The 19515-nt window shown below is 40.7% G+C and overlaps 1 protein-coding gene across 2 annotated transcripts; it reads left to right on the forward strand.

The window, feature by feature from the left end:
- The first annotated feature begins 6590 nt into the window (after positions 1-6590).
- Positions 6591-19198, forward strand: NR1D1 (nuclear receptor subfamily 1 group D member 1). 2 transcript variants are annotated; one of them, XM_058181540.1, is made up of 8 exons: positions 6592-6952; positions 12435-12767; positions 13108-13196; positions 14272-14416; positions 15215-15789; positions 16714-16899; positions 17988-18198; positions 18739-19198. In XM_058181540.1, the coding sequence occupies exons 1-8, from the start codon at positions 6892-6894 to the stop codon at positions 18933-18935; spliced, it is 1797 nt and encodes a 598-aa protein (XP_058037523.1). In that variant the 5' UTR covers positions 6592-6891; the 3' UTR covers positions 18936-19198. The 2 variants fall into 2 exon arrangements, with proteins under 2 accessions (XP_058037524.1, XP_058037523.1); XM_058181541.1 differs by lacking the exon at positions 16714-16899 and having other exon boundaries at positions 6591-6952.
- The last annotated feature ends 317 nt before the right edge of the window (positions 19199-19515 follow it).

The raw sequence follows: 19515 nt of genomic DNA on the forward strand, positions 1-19515 counted from the left end.
GCTCAAAATATAGACTGGTTGGAAATAATGCAACCCAGTAAGAGCAGTGGTGGGATTCAGCCAGTTCGCACCCCTTCGGGAGAACCGGTTGTTAACTTTCTGAGCAGTTTGGCAAACTGGTTGTTGGAAGAAATCATTAGGGCAGAGAACCGGTTGTTAAATTACTGGAATCCCATCACTGAGTAAGAGCATGTGATTTAAGCATAGATCTATGAAAAAGGAATTATTTTAACCAGGCAAAGCAATCCCTCCAGAATGGCCCATGAGAAGAAAGCTTATTTCCATACTCAGTATGAGGGAAACAAAGCCTTCAATGTGAGGAAAAACAAGAATGAAAGAGACAGTTACACTGAACCATATTCTGAAGCTCCATAGGGACATAAGGCAACCCAGAAAAGGAGATGAGAAAAATGTAGAAATGTCAAGGTACATGCTTGGCATCCTGATTGACAGGCCCCAGAAAGCTGCCCAGCAAGCACCTAAATCTTCCCCATTATCTACTCAGGGCACCTGAGGCATGTTGTTTGGACTGGCTTACTTGCATTTGGCAATTTGTCATACTGTATTTGAATATTGTCAGAATATAGGTGTGAGAAGCTCCACCTGGGCTTTGTTTTGGAGTTCTCCCTGGTTCCAAGGTCTTGTAGGAGGTGTGAGCGCAGCAGCCTTACTGGGTGTTTGTGGTTTGGGTACCTCTGCAGACAAGAAGGTTTTGGAGGTGTATTCAGCAGTAGGTTGTGGAAAATGTGGCTTTTCCTGTCTCTCCATAGTCCAGTACTTTTTCTTGGAAATCTGAGTAGGCAGGGCCACTGGGCAAGTGTCCCACTTTTGACTGGTTTAGGTTTAGGCTTAAATTATTGTCACAGTTTTCACACAGTTTGAATGACTGGGAGGGCACTTATTCAAAACGTATTTCTTAACAGTCCAACTGTTGACTGTATTAGATCATATGAACACAACCCATGGAAATTCTCAGCATGCAACAAAATAGAAGATCACACTTTTGGCTAATAACTACCTGTACACTGGGTTCAGATCTCAGACTTAACTGTCAGATGATCAGATAAACTATATCATAAAACCATAAAATGTAAGATCAAATAATAATAACAATCCTATCATCAACGTAATGAAAGAGTATAGTTAATAGGGAGGAGGATCTCTATTTTTGGGACAGGATATTCTCTATTGATTTACTTGGCTCCTACTCATTTAGCTTCACAATATGATTTCCCAACTTAAATGTGTATTATGGGAGTTTCCAAGAATAGTCCCAAAGTTCCTGCATAATTCAAGAAGCATTCCTGGATCAGCAGACAGGAATAGATTGTTTAGGACCAATCATATCCAATATCCAAGACAGCTCTGAATTCCAATAATCGATCATGGAGATAGTGAAATTGCCATTAGATCAGTGGTGGGATTCAGCCAGTTTGCACTACTTCGGGAGAACCGGTTGTTAACTTTCTGAGCAATTTGTTGAATTGGTTGTTGGAAGAAATCATTAGGGCAGAGAACCGGTTGTTAAAATATTTGAATCCCACCACTGCATTAGATCATTGGTTGCCCAAGCATAAGGCACCTGGGATGGACTATCTTAATGGTTCCACACGGAGATCAGAGATAGTAAATCTCAGGATGACCAAAAAGTGATCTGACCATGAAGAAATACTAGTATAAATGTCTTCTACCTTCAGACTGTGAACTATCTGCTCCAAGATAAAAATCAGATCAAGCATACAGGCAACTGGTATGAGTTGGGACAGTACAATTTGGTCAGTACAACAATTCCGTGAACTCCTGGGTCATTTTGTCCCTCACAGTCAGGACATGAAGATTAAAATCCTGTAGCTGAAAGTTACATGCATCTCTTCTTTCAACATGATGTTTATGCAAGTCTTGTTTGTGTTACAGACAAGTTTTGTCTTATGACTCCAGATAATGCCTATGCTAGAATGGGGGAAATTAATCACCAGACCAGAGATGAGACCAAGAAATGCAGGAAATGTTGTGATGTGAAAGTTCTATCTGTGAAGAATGCAGTCCAGTGGATTTACAGCTTCCTCTTCCCCATTAATCAGCAACTATCCTATCATCAGGATCTATTATTGTTATTGTTATTGTTATTATTCATTGCACAGTCAGTCATATGTTCAGACTGGGTTTGGCGTTTTTGTACCTATTGAATCTTTTTCAAGAACCTGGGATAAGCAAATCTTGTTGTTTGATTATTACTACTACTACTAAAACTAGTAGTGGTAGTAGTAATAGTAGTAGTACAATTTTAATCTCCAGTTTGATTCACGGTCTGGGACTGGTTAAAAACAGTTCAAGTCCTAACCAAGAATCTAAGAGCTGTTAAGGTAACATCTGAGTACATAGGCGGTTCTGAGTAAGGTGGCTTTTTGCAAAGTCAGAATATTTATAAGACCTGATATTATTATTATTATCATTATCATTATATCCTATATTACATATAAGATATTTGGGAGGTTTACTTCCTGGAACATAAATGTATAATAAATAAACTCCATGGTTTTGTGAGCCTGCATTACAACTTCATCTTCCTTATTAATACATCATCAGGCCAGGTAATATACAATAAAATTTGAGAACCAGCGCTAGCCCCAAACAATTCATTAAAAGAGGTTTTCACATATTTTAAGATGTGGATTAAATAATCATGATTTTCAGAGATTCAAATTTTAACTGTAGATTAACCTTGTGCTAGATTCAATAGCCAGTTTAGAATAATACTTTGAAACAAATATGTTTCAGTAAAATTGATTATTTGTTTGAATTCATACTTCACACTAATTCATAATAAATTGTATTACTGTGATGGAACATGTACCAGGAAAAGAAGAAGAGCGGGCGGAGTCTCAGCAAGAGAATGTAGTTTCCCAGGGAGGTAGCAAACATTCCAAAGAAGCCCAAAATAAGAATGCACAGTCCTGAATGGTAGCCACACTATAGAATTGCTTAGGATGTATTTAGTAGGTTAGAAAGTTATAGCTTTATTCTGGCAAGATTCTGTCTGTTAGTTGTATGCAAATAATCAGTTGGACTTCAATGTGTTGTCTTTGCACTTGGACCTGACAAGTACATTGTAGGCTAGGTTACAAACACAGTAAATTGTGGGAACTCAGTGATTGTTGCTATAAATTGTGGTTGAATAGTTCAATGTGTCAAGCGAACCCACCAATAAACCATAAACAAACAAATCATGATTTTATATAGTGTTTACCCTAGGTCGTATACATTTTTTTTGTTTTTCATAGTCATGTATGTCATTGGTCTCTTAATTCTTAGATCATTAACAGATGCTTCTAATTTGGGTTTACAGTGAAATTAGAATATATGGCTTGGTTTATACAATGGAACTGCTCAAAATATTTTTAACTTCCTCATGGTTAGGGAAGTTATATAAACCTAGGTATCTCTCATTTTTAATAAACTATTATTAAAATAAGATTTAATATCCTGATGAAAATAGCCTGGATTCATATATTATTTTGAATAATAAATTACAATGATAAATAAAAAAGAACAAATAACTGAACTGAATGGAAACAAATTAAAGGAACTTAATCCCAAACTGTATAGTATTTTAAAGATCAAATATGTCATACTGAAGTGGGCATAATCCTTAGTTTTAGTCTTAACAAGTTCTCTAAACTTAGGCTGATCATTATTTTAGGTTCAGAGAAATGAGAATTTGTATTGTAGGTTACATGTTGATTAAAATTCTGGTTTGCAAAATCTCCACATGTTGGACTGACCAGATCTGAGGTTCACAAATCCAAATGACCACTAGAACAGGGGTCACCAACCTTTCGGATCTCAGGGACCACTAAATTCATAATTTTAAATCCCGAGGACCACTAATATGAATTTTTAAAAAAAAGATAAATAGTATTTAGTGCAATATAAAAATGCAAATATTTTTTCTGCGGACCACCAAAATTTTCTCGCAGATCACCAGTGGTCCATGGACCACTGGTTGGTGACCACTACACTAGAAGGCACAAAGAAATACAGAAAACCCTAACTCTACTGCCATCTAATGGTCATCCAGATTTTTGTGGCTTAAATTTAGTGGGCCCTTCAGGTTAAGTTGACATAGGAAACTAAAATGGTCATTGCAGTAAACATCTTGTACTTTTTGGAAAATGCAATGGCTAAGGTAGTTCCATCTTCTGATTAAATCCTTGTTGAACTCTCTGTGGAAAGGGAGTTCCTAAAATGCATATGCAGTTTAATTACCAGACACTTGGTCAATATTGCCCTATCATATTGGAAGAATGCTGTGTTATGCTACGACACTATGATTTATGCCAATGGTGCTCCACCTATGCCTTGCCATAGACATACCAATATATGCAGCTTTTTCCCAATTAGGTGTATGATTGCTAAAGTAATTCTGGAAGTTGCAGCCTCAAAACTTGTGGCTTTCTTATGAGAAATCCTCTCCTTTATATTTCAACCAACATATAGAATATCCAAATATCTTTAGACAGGCCTTTAATGTTCAGATTCCCTACTCCCATGATACTATCCTGCCTTGCAATGAGGCCACTTAACTATTATAAGGAAGATGCTATTAATATTTAAGATGAGCTATATAAATAGTAGGTATCATGGTGAGGTACGTGCCTTTAAAAAACAGCTGGGAATTGTGCTACTTTCCACAAGTCACACTTTTATAGTAGACGCTGTCTAAAGCATGCTTTTGGAAAATGTGTTTATTCTAGTTCAACTGGTCTGTATTAAAAAGGGAACCAGAGTGGGCAGATAACAATAAACCACTGGTTTCCCCTGTCTTCAGTGGCATGCATTCCTCTGAACCATAAATACAGTACACATTGTTTCACAGTGCCTGCCTTCTCTTACTCAGCAATTGCTCTAGACTCTCCCAGGTCTCGGTGAAATGAGTAACATCCCTTAAGGAAGACCTGATTACAAAATGGGACCTAAATCCAAGTGCAGGAATGCAGCCAAAGGTGTGTTGCTTCACAAAGCACATGGCATTTAATGAAACTCTTGAGCAGACGCTATGGAACATATTAAAGTGAGGGCAGGCAACCTATGGTGTTTTGGACTACAATTCTTAACACTCCCTTATCATTAGCCAGGATACTGGCATTGATGGGAGTTCAGATCAAAAATACCTGGGTTTTATTAGGTTGGCTACCATTGTATCACACTACTCCAGAGAGGATAAAATAGCTCCTCTATATTTTCATTTATTTTTTAAAAAGGGAAGTTATTATTCTCTTCAACTCCAGCAGTTCTTTCACTAGCACATCAGGAAACTACCAGTTGAGGAAAGACAGTAATGTTGCCTAGGAAGAGGGAGAAGCAACTTTTGCCTGCAAACCAGGAAATAGCTGCTCAGCTTTTGATGAGGTACAGTTTGAAAATTCCATAATATCATACTTTACTCTTAAGAGTTAAGTACACATCTTGATCCTGGTTCATCTTTATATCAGCGTTTTTCAACCTCAGCAACTTTAAGATGGTTGAATTTCAGTTCCCAGAACTCTCCAGCCAGCATGTTTTAAGATTATGGGTGATGTTGATGAAAGCTGCTTTAGATTAAGAATAAATCCCTGCAAAGATCATTTTAAACACCACTTTCAGAGTAGCCAAATTACCATAACACTGCATTTGATGTCCATAAACCAGAAGTAAATTCATTTCCTCCAGGTATCACTTACTGTGTGATATTGGTCAGGATTATAGACATATGAAGTATAAAACACTTGGACGCTACAATACTGCTACCCAAAAAGAGGGCTGGATATGCTGATCTCTATTTAAGACTGCTACTTGCATTACCAGCCAATCTGATGGAATTTGGAATTCAACAAAGTCTGGAGGAATGTATGATGCTCAATCTTGTTTAATACTGATAATAGAGATGCAACACTGCACTTCCATTTGAGCACTTTTTTGACAGCAAGGCTGGCATCACAAAACTATTGGGTATCCGTGTGAATAGTGGTCAAAAACATTATCAAAAAGCACCAGTGATTTTTCAAAACCGGGTGATGTTTGCTACTGTAAGGAGGAAAAATTCGGGAGAAAACGGCTGTGTTGGAGAGGTCCATTCTTATTCTTTAAAAAAATCCCTTAACAAAATTCTTTTTTTTTTCAGCACGATCTTTTGCCAACCCTACTCAGTTGTGCCCGGGGGGCGGGGCAGCAACCTTCTTATACATCACGTTAAAGCATCACGTTTTTCATGAATTCTCCCTCTTTTCACTATGTGTATGCTTAAACTTCAATAACTTTGATCCCACCGGCCAAGCGGGCGCTAGAAAAATAATAAGCAAAGTCACCGTTTAGGGATGTAGCGTGACCAATGTAGCTGCGCAAGCGCAAAAAAAAAAAAAACTGTACGGGGAGACTACAACTCCCTGCCACCCTTGCGTTCAAGTCCTGTAAAACAGCCCAGCGCAATGTGCCTGCTGTTGCTGCAGCGTTAGTAGAAAGTGTGTCACTGGGACACGAGGCTCTCCCTAGGAGTCACATGGTGGATGTTCCTGAGCCGCGTGCTGGTGTCTGCGCAGCTGCAAGGAGAGAGTGAGCTTTGGCAGATTAACATTTTGCAGGCGAAGGGAGAGGCAGCGGCATAATCGAGCTCCCAGCTGGCGTGAGAGAATCCTTTGCACGCGCAGCCAAGCTCCAGTTCTTTCCAATCTGAGTGCCGGTGCAAATTACAAAGTTTAAAGAAGCAAGTCGCCATCATCCCGTGCAAGCTGAGGTTCTTTTGCATTGCAACATAAAACTTCGGGCAGGGGGAAAAGAAGAAAGAGGAGGGGAAAGAGAGCTCTTTGCTTTCCTCCCTCCTCACTAATCGAATCTCAACTCGCACCGTCGCTTAATATGAATGACAACTATCAGCTGAACAGGATGGCAACTTTGGATGACAACAACAACGCCCCAGGTAAGCCCCCGCTTTTCATCTATCGGATTCCCACACCTATTTAATTTTCCTGTAGTAAAAAACCCGGTGGATTTAACGCTCCTCATTCGCACACTGGTACCCTCAATAACCTTTTGTGTAGGACAAAGTCCAGTCTCTGAGCCCAGCCTCCTCCCATGTGTTTTGGTTTGTGCACCAGCACCCCAGCTAACCGGGGTCTGTTTTATCAGCATAAGCTGGAAGGATAGGCAGGGGTCACACACACACACACACAAATAGGGCGGTTATATATGAAGATGCTTCTGAACCCCATTAACTGTACATAGGATGAAGGAGCCTTTCCGAAGCGCCAGCCCCACAGAATATACTTTGGGAAGTTGGAGGAAAGTCCTTTTTTCTATCCTGTTCTCGTCTCCCGGTCAAAGATCATTTAATTTTCCACACGTGCACTGTGGCTCCCTCTTGGGGATCGCTAAAAAGGGAAGTAAAGTTTAGATACCAGTTTTAAGGGAGGAGATCAACCTCCTCTTTAAGGAGCGGAAAAGGTAGAGCCAAGGACTTGGGTCACTAACAGTCGCAGGGCGACGCCCTTTCTTGTCCTTTGAATTGAGGGGCAGATGGCGAACAAGGGCAGTCCGGAAGAGAAGGAAGCTGTTTTGTTTTCCTGTTGCGACTCAATTATTTTTCAATGAACTTTCGTCTGAGTCAGGAAATTCCTAATATATCTCGATATTCCCACCTCGACGCTGTGTTTATCTCCCTGAGATATCGCTCCCGGGGATCTTCCCCTCCTCGACGTTTGAAATCGCGCTGCCCCTTCTGGAATCCCACTCATTTTTTTGGGATTCCCCCTCCGAGGGTCTCACGTGTCCCGTGTTCGGACTCAGCCACGTGCAAAGTTTGTTTTCCTCACCGGCCCCGCCCTTGCCACCCATTGGCCTATCCCGCCTTGATTACATCTTTAACCGCGCCCATTTTCAAACGTCATCGTTCACAAACAGGGCTCTGTCTCCTCCCTCCTGGGCGGGCGTTCGGGTGGCTTTTGCTGGTGGGTGGAGGAGGAACCTGAACCAATGGAGAACGAGGGGAAGGGCAAAGCGTGAGGGGCGGAGCTGAGACGAGAGGAGGGCGGGGGACCATGTGCCAACGGGACACGTTGGGGAGACTCGTCCGACCTTCTAAGCTTATTGCCGCGTCTCGTATTCATTAAACTGAGCGAGGAACGGCTCTAAGATCTTCGGGGCACACGAAAATTCTGGTTAAGTCATGAGGCCTGTCCAAATGCCAGCTGCGTGAGTGGAACCCACTTGTTTCCCGCATCTTGGGATGTGCCCGAGATAAACTAAAAATTAAGCAACGCGAGTATGCCAACCCTTGAACATCTTTCGTTCTGGTGCGTCCTCTTCGTTTTATTCTGAGACTATACTGTCCCGTACCCGCACCAGATGGCAGCCCCTAGCTAACCTTGATTAATTGTATAAGAGGCTGACAGGAATTACCTGCGCTGTAGAGTGGATAGGAAAGTTAAAAACACACACTCTTGGGTATTTGCGAAGGAGACACTGATTAGCTGCTGTAAAGCTAATGCATAAGAGCACAAACGTGCATAAGAGCACAAAAATGCCTACCGTTCCTGTCCTATTGTTTCCTTTCATTATATCCAATTAATATAGTTATTACATACTTACGCTCATATATATGCTTATATATTATATAGTTATTTTCATGCTTATGCTTATATATACTGTTGTGAAAAAAATAAAAAATAAAGCTGCCAAAAAAAATTTATGATCAGCTGCAAATAGCTGGACTTCACGCAAGACCTAATGTTACATTTGTTTTAAGGTAACAATGTCATCACAGTACAAGGGAAATAGGGTCATTGGATCTTTTCATATATTACAACCTATTAATATACATACTAATCTGTTTTAATAAGTGATCAAATTCCCCTCTTCCAGCACTATGACGTCTTTATATCCAAAGACCTCTTATGCAATTTCATTGTAAGCTTTCCATTGAGTCCTCATGTCCTCATGAAATTAACAAATTGACAAACTAGCTTTGTATCTTAAGACTAACATGTTGGCAATGCTCCAATATTATCCACAGCCACTCCCAAGCCTCCACTTGGGTAAACTAGTGACATATATTGCAAACAGACGCGACACACCTTTCTTCTTCAGACCCATTTGGAACTTCTCCAGCTTGATGTTCCCGTAACTTTCAGTCTGTCTTGTGCCTTCAAGCATTATTTATTATCTATGACTCACTAGGGATGGTCTGTTTTAATATTCCTGGAAGGGACAACTGCACATGTGCATAGCTTCCTCCACTGGGATTCCCTACTCCACCCTTCATGGTGTGATCTGGCAGATTTTCAAACCCTGCTGCTTACCTGTTAAAAAATAGGAAGGAAGAGTGTTATAAAGGAAAGGGCAGAACCAGAGGAGAAAAAGGGCCTTGAGCCTATGATTTGGCAGTAGCTCCCTTAGATCCAAATCTGAGACAAGATGATGAAGATGTTTGCCTTAACCAGCCAAGAGAGTTGGCTGCTTTCCAGGTCTCTGCAGCCAAGCAGTTCTTAATTCAAGTAGATGCTGTAATTTAAACTGTCTTCATCCTTGTTTGTCCTTGGTAACTTTCCCAGTCGTTAGGCTTAAATTCAGAGATTGACAAAAGTTCCAGATTAATACTGGGCTGCATGACATTTGGAGCAGTCTAAACTGGGAATAGTGAAGTTGCTTCCGGAACGTTTTGTTGCCTTTAAAGTTACTGAGAATTTCCTTTGGCTGCAGTACTGTAATTGGTGCTTTTTTCCTGTTAAGGAATGTCATTCATAAGCCTCCCCCCCTCTTTTTGCAGTCTTCAGATTCCATTTGACACCTGGATTGCTTTTTTTATTTTCTAAAGCTGCAGAAGGAAAAAAAGAGATCTTTCATTTCCCCACTTACGCTGTAGGTTTCCCCATTTACTCTGTTCTGTAAAACCAATGGTGAATTAGTGCATAAGTAGATTGCCTCTGGCTCATTCTATAGGGAGAAAAGTCCCTTATACTGTAATGTAAGAGGTAGAAACGAATGAAAGGATTTGGGGACATTATCCCATTTCTTTAGCCTCCATCCTGATCTTCCCTGTTGTCTAAGAAGATTAAATTCTAGATTAGAAGTTACAATCTCAACAGGATCAGGAAGCCAGCTTCCAAGTGTATTGAGGATTAGAGGATAGTTACTAGAGATCTTTTTTAATCTAATGGGTATCTAGGAGCATAAGGGAATGTCTCTTTTGGGGAGGGGGAATGCCTGGAATGGGTTGATATTATACATAAACTAGAACTGGTGGGTGTTTCAGATTCAAGGAATTTAGTAATGTAGGAAGCATAGCAAATACAAGAAAATAGGTGCAACTTCTAAAAGATGCCTGGGCAATTTTTTTTTTTTGCAGGAAAGTGTTCTTCACGCTAGTCCCAGTTTTGGGTGGAAAATATTTTGTGGGAGCAGTTGGGGTGATAAGTATTTCTTTATGATAATAAAAGAGTAGTATAAGGTTAGAAGACCTTAGCTAGGCGATCTTGTCTTGCTTAAGCCTGGTGACATCTTAACCTTTTTTGATAGGATGTGATAGCTATATAGAGCACCTGAGCATGAGTGGCACCTGAGCAGTTTAGCCTTCTCAAATGTAATGCATTTCAGATATTTTGGGACTGCAGACCCAGAAATCTCTGCCAAGACCTCAGTTTGGGAAAGGCTAAATTAATTCATGCCATCCTCTTCCCTGTTGGTAAAGGAGATGGCTTTTGGATTGCCAGCCATAACTAAGCAAGGAGTCCCAGCTCTTGGGCTGCACGTAGTAACTGAGCTGGCGGAGATAGAGCTTGGCGGTCCCAGTCAAGGCTGGCTTGTTATCAAAGGCCTTACCTGGGCACTGAATGTGTTTCTCCCACGTGATCTTGTTTGTAAGCCTTCTGGCATGTATGATTTTGTTTTTGTTGCTCCAAGATTCCTTGGCAGTAATACTTGCCTCCTGGCAAGTGGCCCAGTTCTGAAACCTTGAGTCTCTTTTTAATCACCAGGTTCCCAATTTAATTGAACTTTTGGATGTGATGGATTTTTTCAAAGAAATAATTATTTTGGCTTCCACCTATTTTTCAGTGAAATTTTGGCTGCCTGTTTCACTGCTGTGAGTTTTTTGCTTCATCCTTTTCCTTACCCCACACCACCCCACCCGCATTTGCAGCTTAAGATATAGGTCAACATCCGAAAGCAGAAAGAATTGGATTGCAAAATAAATACGGTAATTTTGGTGAGATGAGTTCAGAGTTTGCAGCTAGGAAATAAACTTTATAAAGCTTTTAACCAGATGTGTTTGGGAAAAAAAGTCTGCCCTAGTTTATTTACATGTACTCCATTCCGGTCCAATTTCTGCAAATGCTAGAACACACACACCGTGTTCCCATTCACTGTTCTGCCACATCTTATGTAAGTTGCTTGTCCATATTGTAAACTGATTCACTAATTGCCACTTTTTTTTTTTGTATACGATGATTCATACAAATAATATGGTATGAGGCATATAGGAAATAAATAAATATTGTATTTGCAGGTGATGAGAGTTGACATATCTTTCTATCATGCTAACTAGAGATGATTACCCTTGACAACCAAAAATGCTTCTGTACTCCCGGATAAAATGCTTGAAACTCAGTTGATTCAGTACATAAGAAGCAAGGAAATCTTCTTATAGAAATGTAAAGCTTGGAAGGTACCAGGAGGCCATGTAATCTAAATGTCTGTCTGCTGCAAGAATCTTACAAAAGCATCCTTGAACGGTGGACACGACAGTCCTCTAGACACTTGTTCATCTGGCTGAGATGGAATGTAAAGTATTCTCATGGAATTCTTGCCTCACATATGACTCCGTAGATCTAGATTGCTAGCTGTATATGAAATAGGGATGCAATTTAATCCCAAATCAATCCTTTGAAGTTTGTGGGAGGCTTCATATTATTACCCTTAGCAGCTTGCTAAGTCTTCAGCTATTTGCTCACCAAGCATTTCTTGAACCACATTGCCTCTCTGCTAGTATAATAAATGAAACATTTTCTTTTCTCCACTATATTCAGAAATATACAAATCTCTCTTACGTCCTGTTTTAGTAGTGTTTTTCCAAGATAAAGATCAGCATTTGGCAACTTGTCTCTTTGGTCATTCTTCCCTAACCTGAACTTTCCTAATGTGCAAAAATGACCCTTCCTGGAACTCCCAGCCTAAATGACTAGAGGTATTCTGGAAAATGCAGTCCTGGCATTTTCCCCTCAGATTTGGCTCTAAAAGGTGCTTTGTTTTTTTGTTTTTTGTTTTGAATATTGATGACCCTGGGATTAGTCCTCACCCAGATGGCATGTTAGAGAGATCCAGTTACCTGACAGAAACAATTGAGAAACTATTCAGATGCTCCAGGGTAAGAGAGATTATCATAAATTTCTTTTTTTCTCTTTATGCAGGTGGTGTGATCAGTTACATTGGTTCAAATGGATCTTCCCCAAGCCGCACCAGTCCCATCTCTTTGTGTGGCAGTGACAGCTTGAATGGCAGCTGCCAACTGTTTTCCCAACCAACTTTTCCCAACTACTTCCCACCTTCGCCCACTGGATCTCTGGTGCAGGATTCTGGACGCCTCTACGGGGGTAGTTCAGCTGGACTTGGTGATGATGCCTCCCCGTCGTCTTCTTCCTCCTCTTCCTACAGCTCTGGAGGTTCTCCAGTGGGACTCCAAGTGACCTTGGATGATGGGAGGCGTGTCTCCCCTATCAAAAGCACCAGCAGCAGCATCACGAGTGAGTGATGAACTGGAAAGCTGCGCTTTGGGGGATGGGATCAGATTGAGAATGCTGAGGTGAGCATGGATTTGAGAGTGAATGTTGAGATGACCACATCTCGCAGGATAGTTATGGGCTTACAGTTCCATCAACTACCAACTCTTTTGGCAGACTGTGGGATTCAGGTACTTCAATTTATCAGTGTTGCCTTTCTGACAACATTGATTCCAGCTGCGTTTTTCAAAACCAGCTATGTGCATCCAATGTTTGAAAGCTCACCAGTGTTGAAGAGGCTGAAGCTGTGAATCCGGTCTTCAGATAAAGAATCTCATAGCCTTTGTCTCTCTTTCTCCTTCAGAACTCAATGGGATGGTCCTTCTGTGTAAAGTTTGCGGTGATGTTGCTTCTGGCTTCCATTATGGTGTCCATGCCTGTGAAGGCTGCAAGGTAAAGTTTTTACCTCAGCATACTCAAGAGCAGGGGTCTCCAAACATGGCAAATTTAAGAGTTGTGCACTTCAGCTCCCAGAATTCCTCAGCCAGCATGACTGACTGAGGAATTCTGGAAGTTGAAGTCCACAAGTTTTAATGTTGCCCTTTCCAATACTTTGAACAAGGAGAAAATATGTCTCTCTCTCACATAAATGAATCAATGAGAAAATATCTTTTTTAGAAATCTGATGATATTGAGAGCTGCTTGTGAGCATAGTAGCACTTTTGAGCATATTATGCTCTAGAGATCAGGCCTGTCTATTGCTCTTAGTGACATCCAAGATTTGTAGTGTGATTTGATTACTTATCTGCTCATCTGGTAGAACTGCCTCAGAGTTGACTGCTCGAGACCCCCCATCCAGATATACTGATAGGGACATTCCAAGTTGTATTATTTGGGGATAATGAAAATTGTCAGCATTTCTAGATGGCATAGCTGCAAGAATGCCATGAATAGTGACATGCAGCTAAGCAGAGCGCAAGATTCCTCTGCAGTCAATTCTGCTTCAGTTATAAAAATATTTTAATATGAAGGCAATACAATGTGCTATTTTTAGAGACTCTTACTTGCAATTACTATGGAGAAAAGACTTTTGTGTCATACTGTATGTAGGTGAATAGCATTTCTCCTCTCAGATTTGCACTACAGACCAGTGTTTCTGAACCTAAGCAACTTTCACACTTCAAGCAACTTTCAGTTTTCAGTGTCAGTTTTCAACTTTCAATCAGTATGGAGAATTTTGGCAGTTAAAATCCACCAGTCTTCAAGTTGCCATGATTGGGATTGCTCTAGACGTTTATAAGCTATTGAGGTTCCTACCCTTTTTTCCTAGAGCCAAGCATGTAACAGAATTGTTGGGTGAAAAAGGACACACTTGAGAATGTTTACACCAAAAGCACTTGGGAGTTACATTCTGTTTCACAATCTGAAGAGAGGTGTATTGAAACACACATCCTAAGAATTAACTCCTAATCAGACATAGCTGCTCACTGCCCAGGTTAAATAAAATGCTTGTCTCCCACAACTGCAGGGTTTCTTTCGACGCAGCATTCAGCAGAACATCCAATACAAAAAGTGCCTGAAAAATGAGACCTGCAGCATTGTCCGCATCAACCGGAATCGTTGCCAGCAGTGTCGCTTTAAGAAGTGTCTGAGGGTTGGCATGTCTCGTGATGGTGAGTTCTTGCAGCAGGAAATTAAGAAATCTCAGGAAGAACAAGTCTAGCCTTAGTGTAAACCTTTTAGTGGACCTTCTGGGTGATCTCAGAAGATCTGCACCAAAGGGTAAATCATATGCACTACAGTACAGAAGTTTTGGGTTGTCTTCCATCTGTAATTCTGATCTACACTTTGGTGCAGATGTTCTTGACACCAAGGAGAAAATGGCAAGAGATGGTGGGGGGAGAGGAATGTCTGGTGATGTATCTCCTTGGGATATTAGGATCTAGCTCTTGGCATGGTGCACTTCGGCAACATTGCTGAAAGGTTTGGGGAAGGTTATGTGGGATTGTGATTTTGGTTTTGGGCAGAGCAAATATTTCAGTCTTGTGGAATTTCTTTGCTCGCTAGCATAGATTGTTCTCTAAAAGGCGGACTAAGCAGAATTGGACCTGGTTAGTCCTTGGATGGGGGATGGCTAGGAAATCCCAGAAATTTGTTAAAAAAGTAAACCGGAAGCAATGGCAAGCTACTTTATACTGTTGCGATGATGAGGACAATGTATGCCACCTATCTCTAAGGAATTTGGTATGTGTGAAATCCCCAGATTTCCACTGAATAGGTTATCCTGCTATTGTGTCCTTTTGTCACCAAAAGGAAAAGCATGGTGTAGCATGATGTGAAGTTTACCCCGTCCCTGCTTTGCTTTTTGGAAGAGTTTTTGCTCTTCCAAATGTATTAGAATACCCATGTTGATCCTTGGATTCCACAGGGATATTTCATATATTGTCAACTTTTTTCTGTGTCCTGTGCAGCCGTACGATTTGGGCGCATCCCCAAGCGTGAGAAGCAAAGGATGTTGGCTGAGATGCAGAGCGCGATGAACAACATGGCTAATAATCAACTGAGTGCACAGTGCCTCCCTGAGAATCTGCCCACAGGACATCCGCAGTCCAGTACCCTCTTGCTGGGCCACCCATCTCAACTGGCACCTTCTTCCCCACCATCCCGTGCAGCCACCCCACCCCAGATTTCTCCTTGCTACTCTCAGTTTTCTCAGCAGCTGACACCTCCACGATCCCCAAGCCCTGGAGATGTCATGGAGGATGTCATCGCACAAGTGGCTAAAGCCCACAAAGAAATTTTTGTTTATGCCCATGACAAACTGGCCACAGGGCCCCAACCACCCACAGGGAGTAACAGTTCTCCTAGTTGGGACAACAACTGGTTGATTAATGGCCACCGCACCAATGGGCTGCATCTTCAGAATGACAACTGGAACACTGGCTCTGCCTCTAGACCTGCTTGCCACCAGAATATCAATGGACATAGGTTTTGTCCCTCTGGGGAAGCAGACCTTTCCCTTAGGCAAGGCGAAGCCAGAGTCTTGGTAAGTGTTACTTTGCTGTGGAAGTTTTCATTTGCTTTTCAAATTCAGTTGTTGCTAAATTGTTCTCCTACTGCTGCTGGTTGAGTTTACTGTGGCCAGAAAATCCCTGGGATGGGAATGAAATTCAAAACAAGAAACTTATGTTTATCTTAGCTATTTGGTTAATTGTTCACTATATGATTTGGGTGTATTTTTGTCTCCACCGTTTTTATGTTCTGGATGCTTCTTATTTATTAAAATTGGATTCGTAGTTCTGGTGCCTCAAGAGAAGTTGCCGCTTATTTACCTAGGGAAGAATATTTCTTTTCCCTTCTGTTCTTGAAGCTTTTTGTTTCAAGAAAAATCTGAACATTTTCTTTTCATTTTATAAACGATTGTGGATCCTTCAGCAAACAATAACTGGAATATATTTTTTAGAATAAAAAATAATACCCACCCATTTGGAGTAGCATTCAGTAATCCCTTTTGACCGCTGAGTTAAGGTCAGAGAATTTTCCCCATTAAAAACCTTGGGTATGCAATCAGAGGTTGCCATTATTTAGGAGGTATCTGCCCAAAATATTGGCAGGAGATGGATCATGCTTGTTCAATTTTATGTGTGCATTGGAAGGGACATGTACATCGAAAATCCTCAGTATTTCACTGTGATTGCATTATTACTAGGTGAAAGCTCATTTTTCATTTTTTTTTAAAAAAGGAATATGAACAATAAGAAAATCAAAGTTTGCTAAAATTTTATTTAAGAATGTACATCACAATTAGCAGTAAGAAAGGAAAAGTTTTTTTCTTAGAATGGAAAAAAAATGTATGCACACAGCCAAAAAATGTGCTTAGAAGCTTTCTTTTTTTGCAGGCTTACCTATTTCCAACCACTTAAATCCATACCCTTATTTGTCCTTACATGACTATTTCCCCTCCCAACAGGCTTGCCCAGTGAATTGTCAACCTCATGGTTATAGTGGCCGCACATTTCAGGAGATTTGGGAGGATTTCTCACTGAGCTTTGTGTCAGCTGTACGAGAAGTTGTGGAATTTGCTAAACACATTCCGGGATTTCAGGAGCTGTCACAACATGACCAAGTCTCACTACTCAAAGCTGGCACATTTGAGGTAGGAAAATTTCCACCTATGCTAAGTTCCTCCTTAGTCACAAACTATTGATATTCTGTGCCGGGAAATACTTCTTCCCAAAAACCTACTTCATATTTGTAAACAGGGCAGAGCAAAGGTTGTTTTTAAATCCCATCACAAATTTCCATCTTTTTTTTTTAGAACTGAGAAAGCATTGGAAAGACATTATATGTTGGCTTCTTTCTCAAATACAAATTATTTAGAAATAATTAGAAGATTGTTGTCAGGACGGTCTGTTTCTGGGAGACTGTAACCTAGTCACACCAAGAGCAAAATAAGTGCTTTGAAAAACCCAGGAAAAGAATTTGGGCTGAAATTCTGACAAATCATTTTTCTTTGAGATCTTTGAAAGAAAAAACAACCACCTTGTAGTTTGATCCTTACCATGTTTGTTTATATGTAGAATTGCAGCTTAACTTGAGAGATGATTTAAGAACTTTTTTCGCAAATTAATAGTGGAGAAAAAGTTAGGGCTAATCCTTACCAGCATGTCTGTATGGAATGGCATTGTTTGTGTGTTTGGGCAATCTCAGCAGTATCAAAAATTGTCCTTTTGTATCTTCATGTATACTCAATACCAGTACTGCCACTGGTCCTGGTGTTACTATGTAAATGTTTTCCAATGTTACTTCATATTTATTGACATATAGTCAAACTTTTATGACTTCAAAATAAAATTAAGCCGTCAACATAGTTCGTACCAACATGTCAGATATCTTTTACTGGGAATGTGGATATTTATATACATAGTAGCGGAGAAAGCTAAAAGTAATTTCATGCTTTAGCCCATGTCATAATCTCTCAATCTTATGCTATGATAATTTGCATTAGATTCTTAAATCCATTGAAGTGATTGATATAGTAAGATTCTTCATTTTGAGTCTGAAGTTGTTGCCATGGCATGAAAGGCACAAATCGCAATTATAATCCTTCCTAAATTGTAATTATAATTTCGAAGTTTCTTATGTCATTTTGGTGTTTTTTTAAAAATAGAAAAATGCATTTGACCAGTATTTGTGGGAGCATATTTATATTCTAAAAACTTTATCTTTTCTCTCCAACCCCAGGTGCTGATGGTTCGGTTTGCCTCCCTTTTCAATGTCAAGGAGCAGACTGTAACATTCATGAGTCGCACAAAGTACAACCTTGAAGAGTTGTGGGGGATGGGCATGGATGACTTGTTAACATCCATGTTTGAGTTCAGTGAGAAGCTTAGTGCCTTGCAACTATCTGAAGAAGAATTGGGCCTCTTCACAGCAGTGGTGCTGATCTCTGCAGGCAAGTATCCATTGACCTAGATTGGTGGGGACTCTAGTTCCAATAGACAGACTTTTTGATTGCATCTTTTTCCCAGCATAGCTTGTTCTCATTTGTTTGTAGTCCTTGCCAATGGCTTTCAAACCTGCGGATTTGTGATTCTTCACTACCAAAATGTAACCCCCAGCTACCTCACACAAATCTTTTCTTTTAGTCCCTACCTTCCAAATACTAGAAATCTTGTAGGTATAACTGAAATTCTCCATATTCCTCTTCTATCCCAGAAGCTCTCCCTTTAACATCGTATTTTAGCAATATTATGTCCTCGGGGATAAAACCTTCGTTTGTTGCGAAGTAGGATGCATGGCGATGGTTCTTTGGAAATAACAGCCAACTATGTTTCAAGGATTGTGATTTGCAGATCATCTCCGGCGTGATCTTCTGTTACAATTGGGCATTCTTGTGATCTGGAGGGAGACTAGAGAGTCTGGACACTAGTTTTATGTTCTTCCTTCGCAGCCTTCCTCCGCAGTACTTACTGTCCATTCCTCTCCAATGTAGATCGCTCAGGCATTGAGAACCCAGCGTCAGTGGAGCAGCTGCAGGAAACTCTGATCCGGGCGCTGCGAGCCCTCATCCTCAAGAATCACCCCCAGGAGACATCCCGTTTTACTAAACTGCTCTTGAAACTGCCTGATCTGCGCACCCTCAACATGCACTCCGAAAAACTTCTCTCCTTCCGCATTGATGCTCAGTAGAAGATAGCGTGGGCAGAAATACTGCGAGTCCAGGCTCCTGACCAATTCTCCCTGCTTTATTGCACTAACCAGACTATTTTGGGCCTGGACCTGGCTATCTATTTATGTGGGTGTAGCAGCTGCCGCTCCTGCCTGCTCAGAAACAAACAGCACAACCGCCTTTGTAAATATATCCGTGTATATTGGAACTGTGTGAAGAGAATACCCCTCTTCCTGGCTGTGGTGCCAACTTCAGGAGAAAAAATACAATGAAATCAAACTAACTGAGTGGTTGGCTTCCTTCTTTTGTTCACTTGTTCTCATAAATTGAAACTACTGTGGGGATTGGGATCAAGTATGGTATGATCCTTTGGCTGCTACCAGAAGGAAAGCAAGTCTTAGAAAGAGGCGGGTAACTGGAGCCCCATTGGCTTTTTCTAGGGAGGGTGATGTGGTCTGAAGTCCTGTAAAAACTGCTAGGTGAACAGGCTCACCCGCCTTATTGATTCCTTAAAATGCTCATCTTTTAAAGTATTCCTTTGGTGTAGAAGACTATGAATCCCTTTGTGATAGACGCCACTTAAAAGGCAAAATAATTTTG

This window comes from Ahaetulla prasina, chromosome 4, assembly GCF_028640845.1.
Source record: "Ahaetulla prasina isolate Xishuangbanna chromosome 4, ASM2864084v1, whole genome shotgun sequence".
Classification (NCBI taxonomy): domain Eukaryota; kingdom Metazoa; phylum Chordata; class Lepidosauria; order Squamata; family Colubridae; genus Ahaetulla; species Ahaetulla prasina.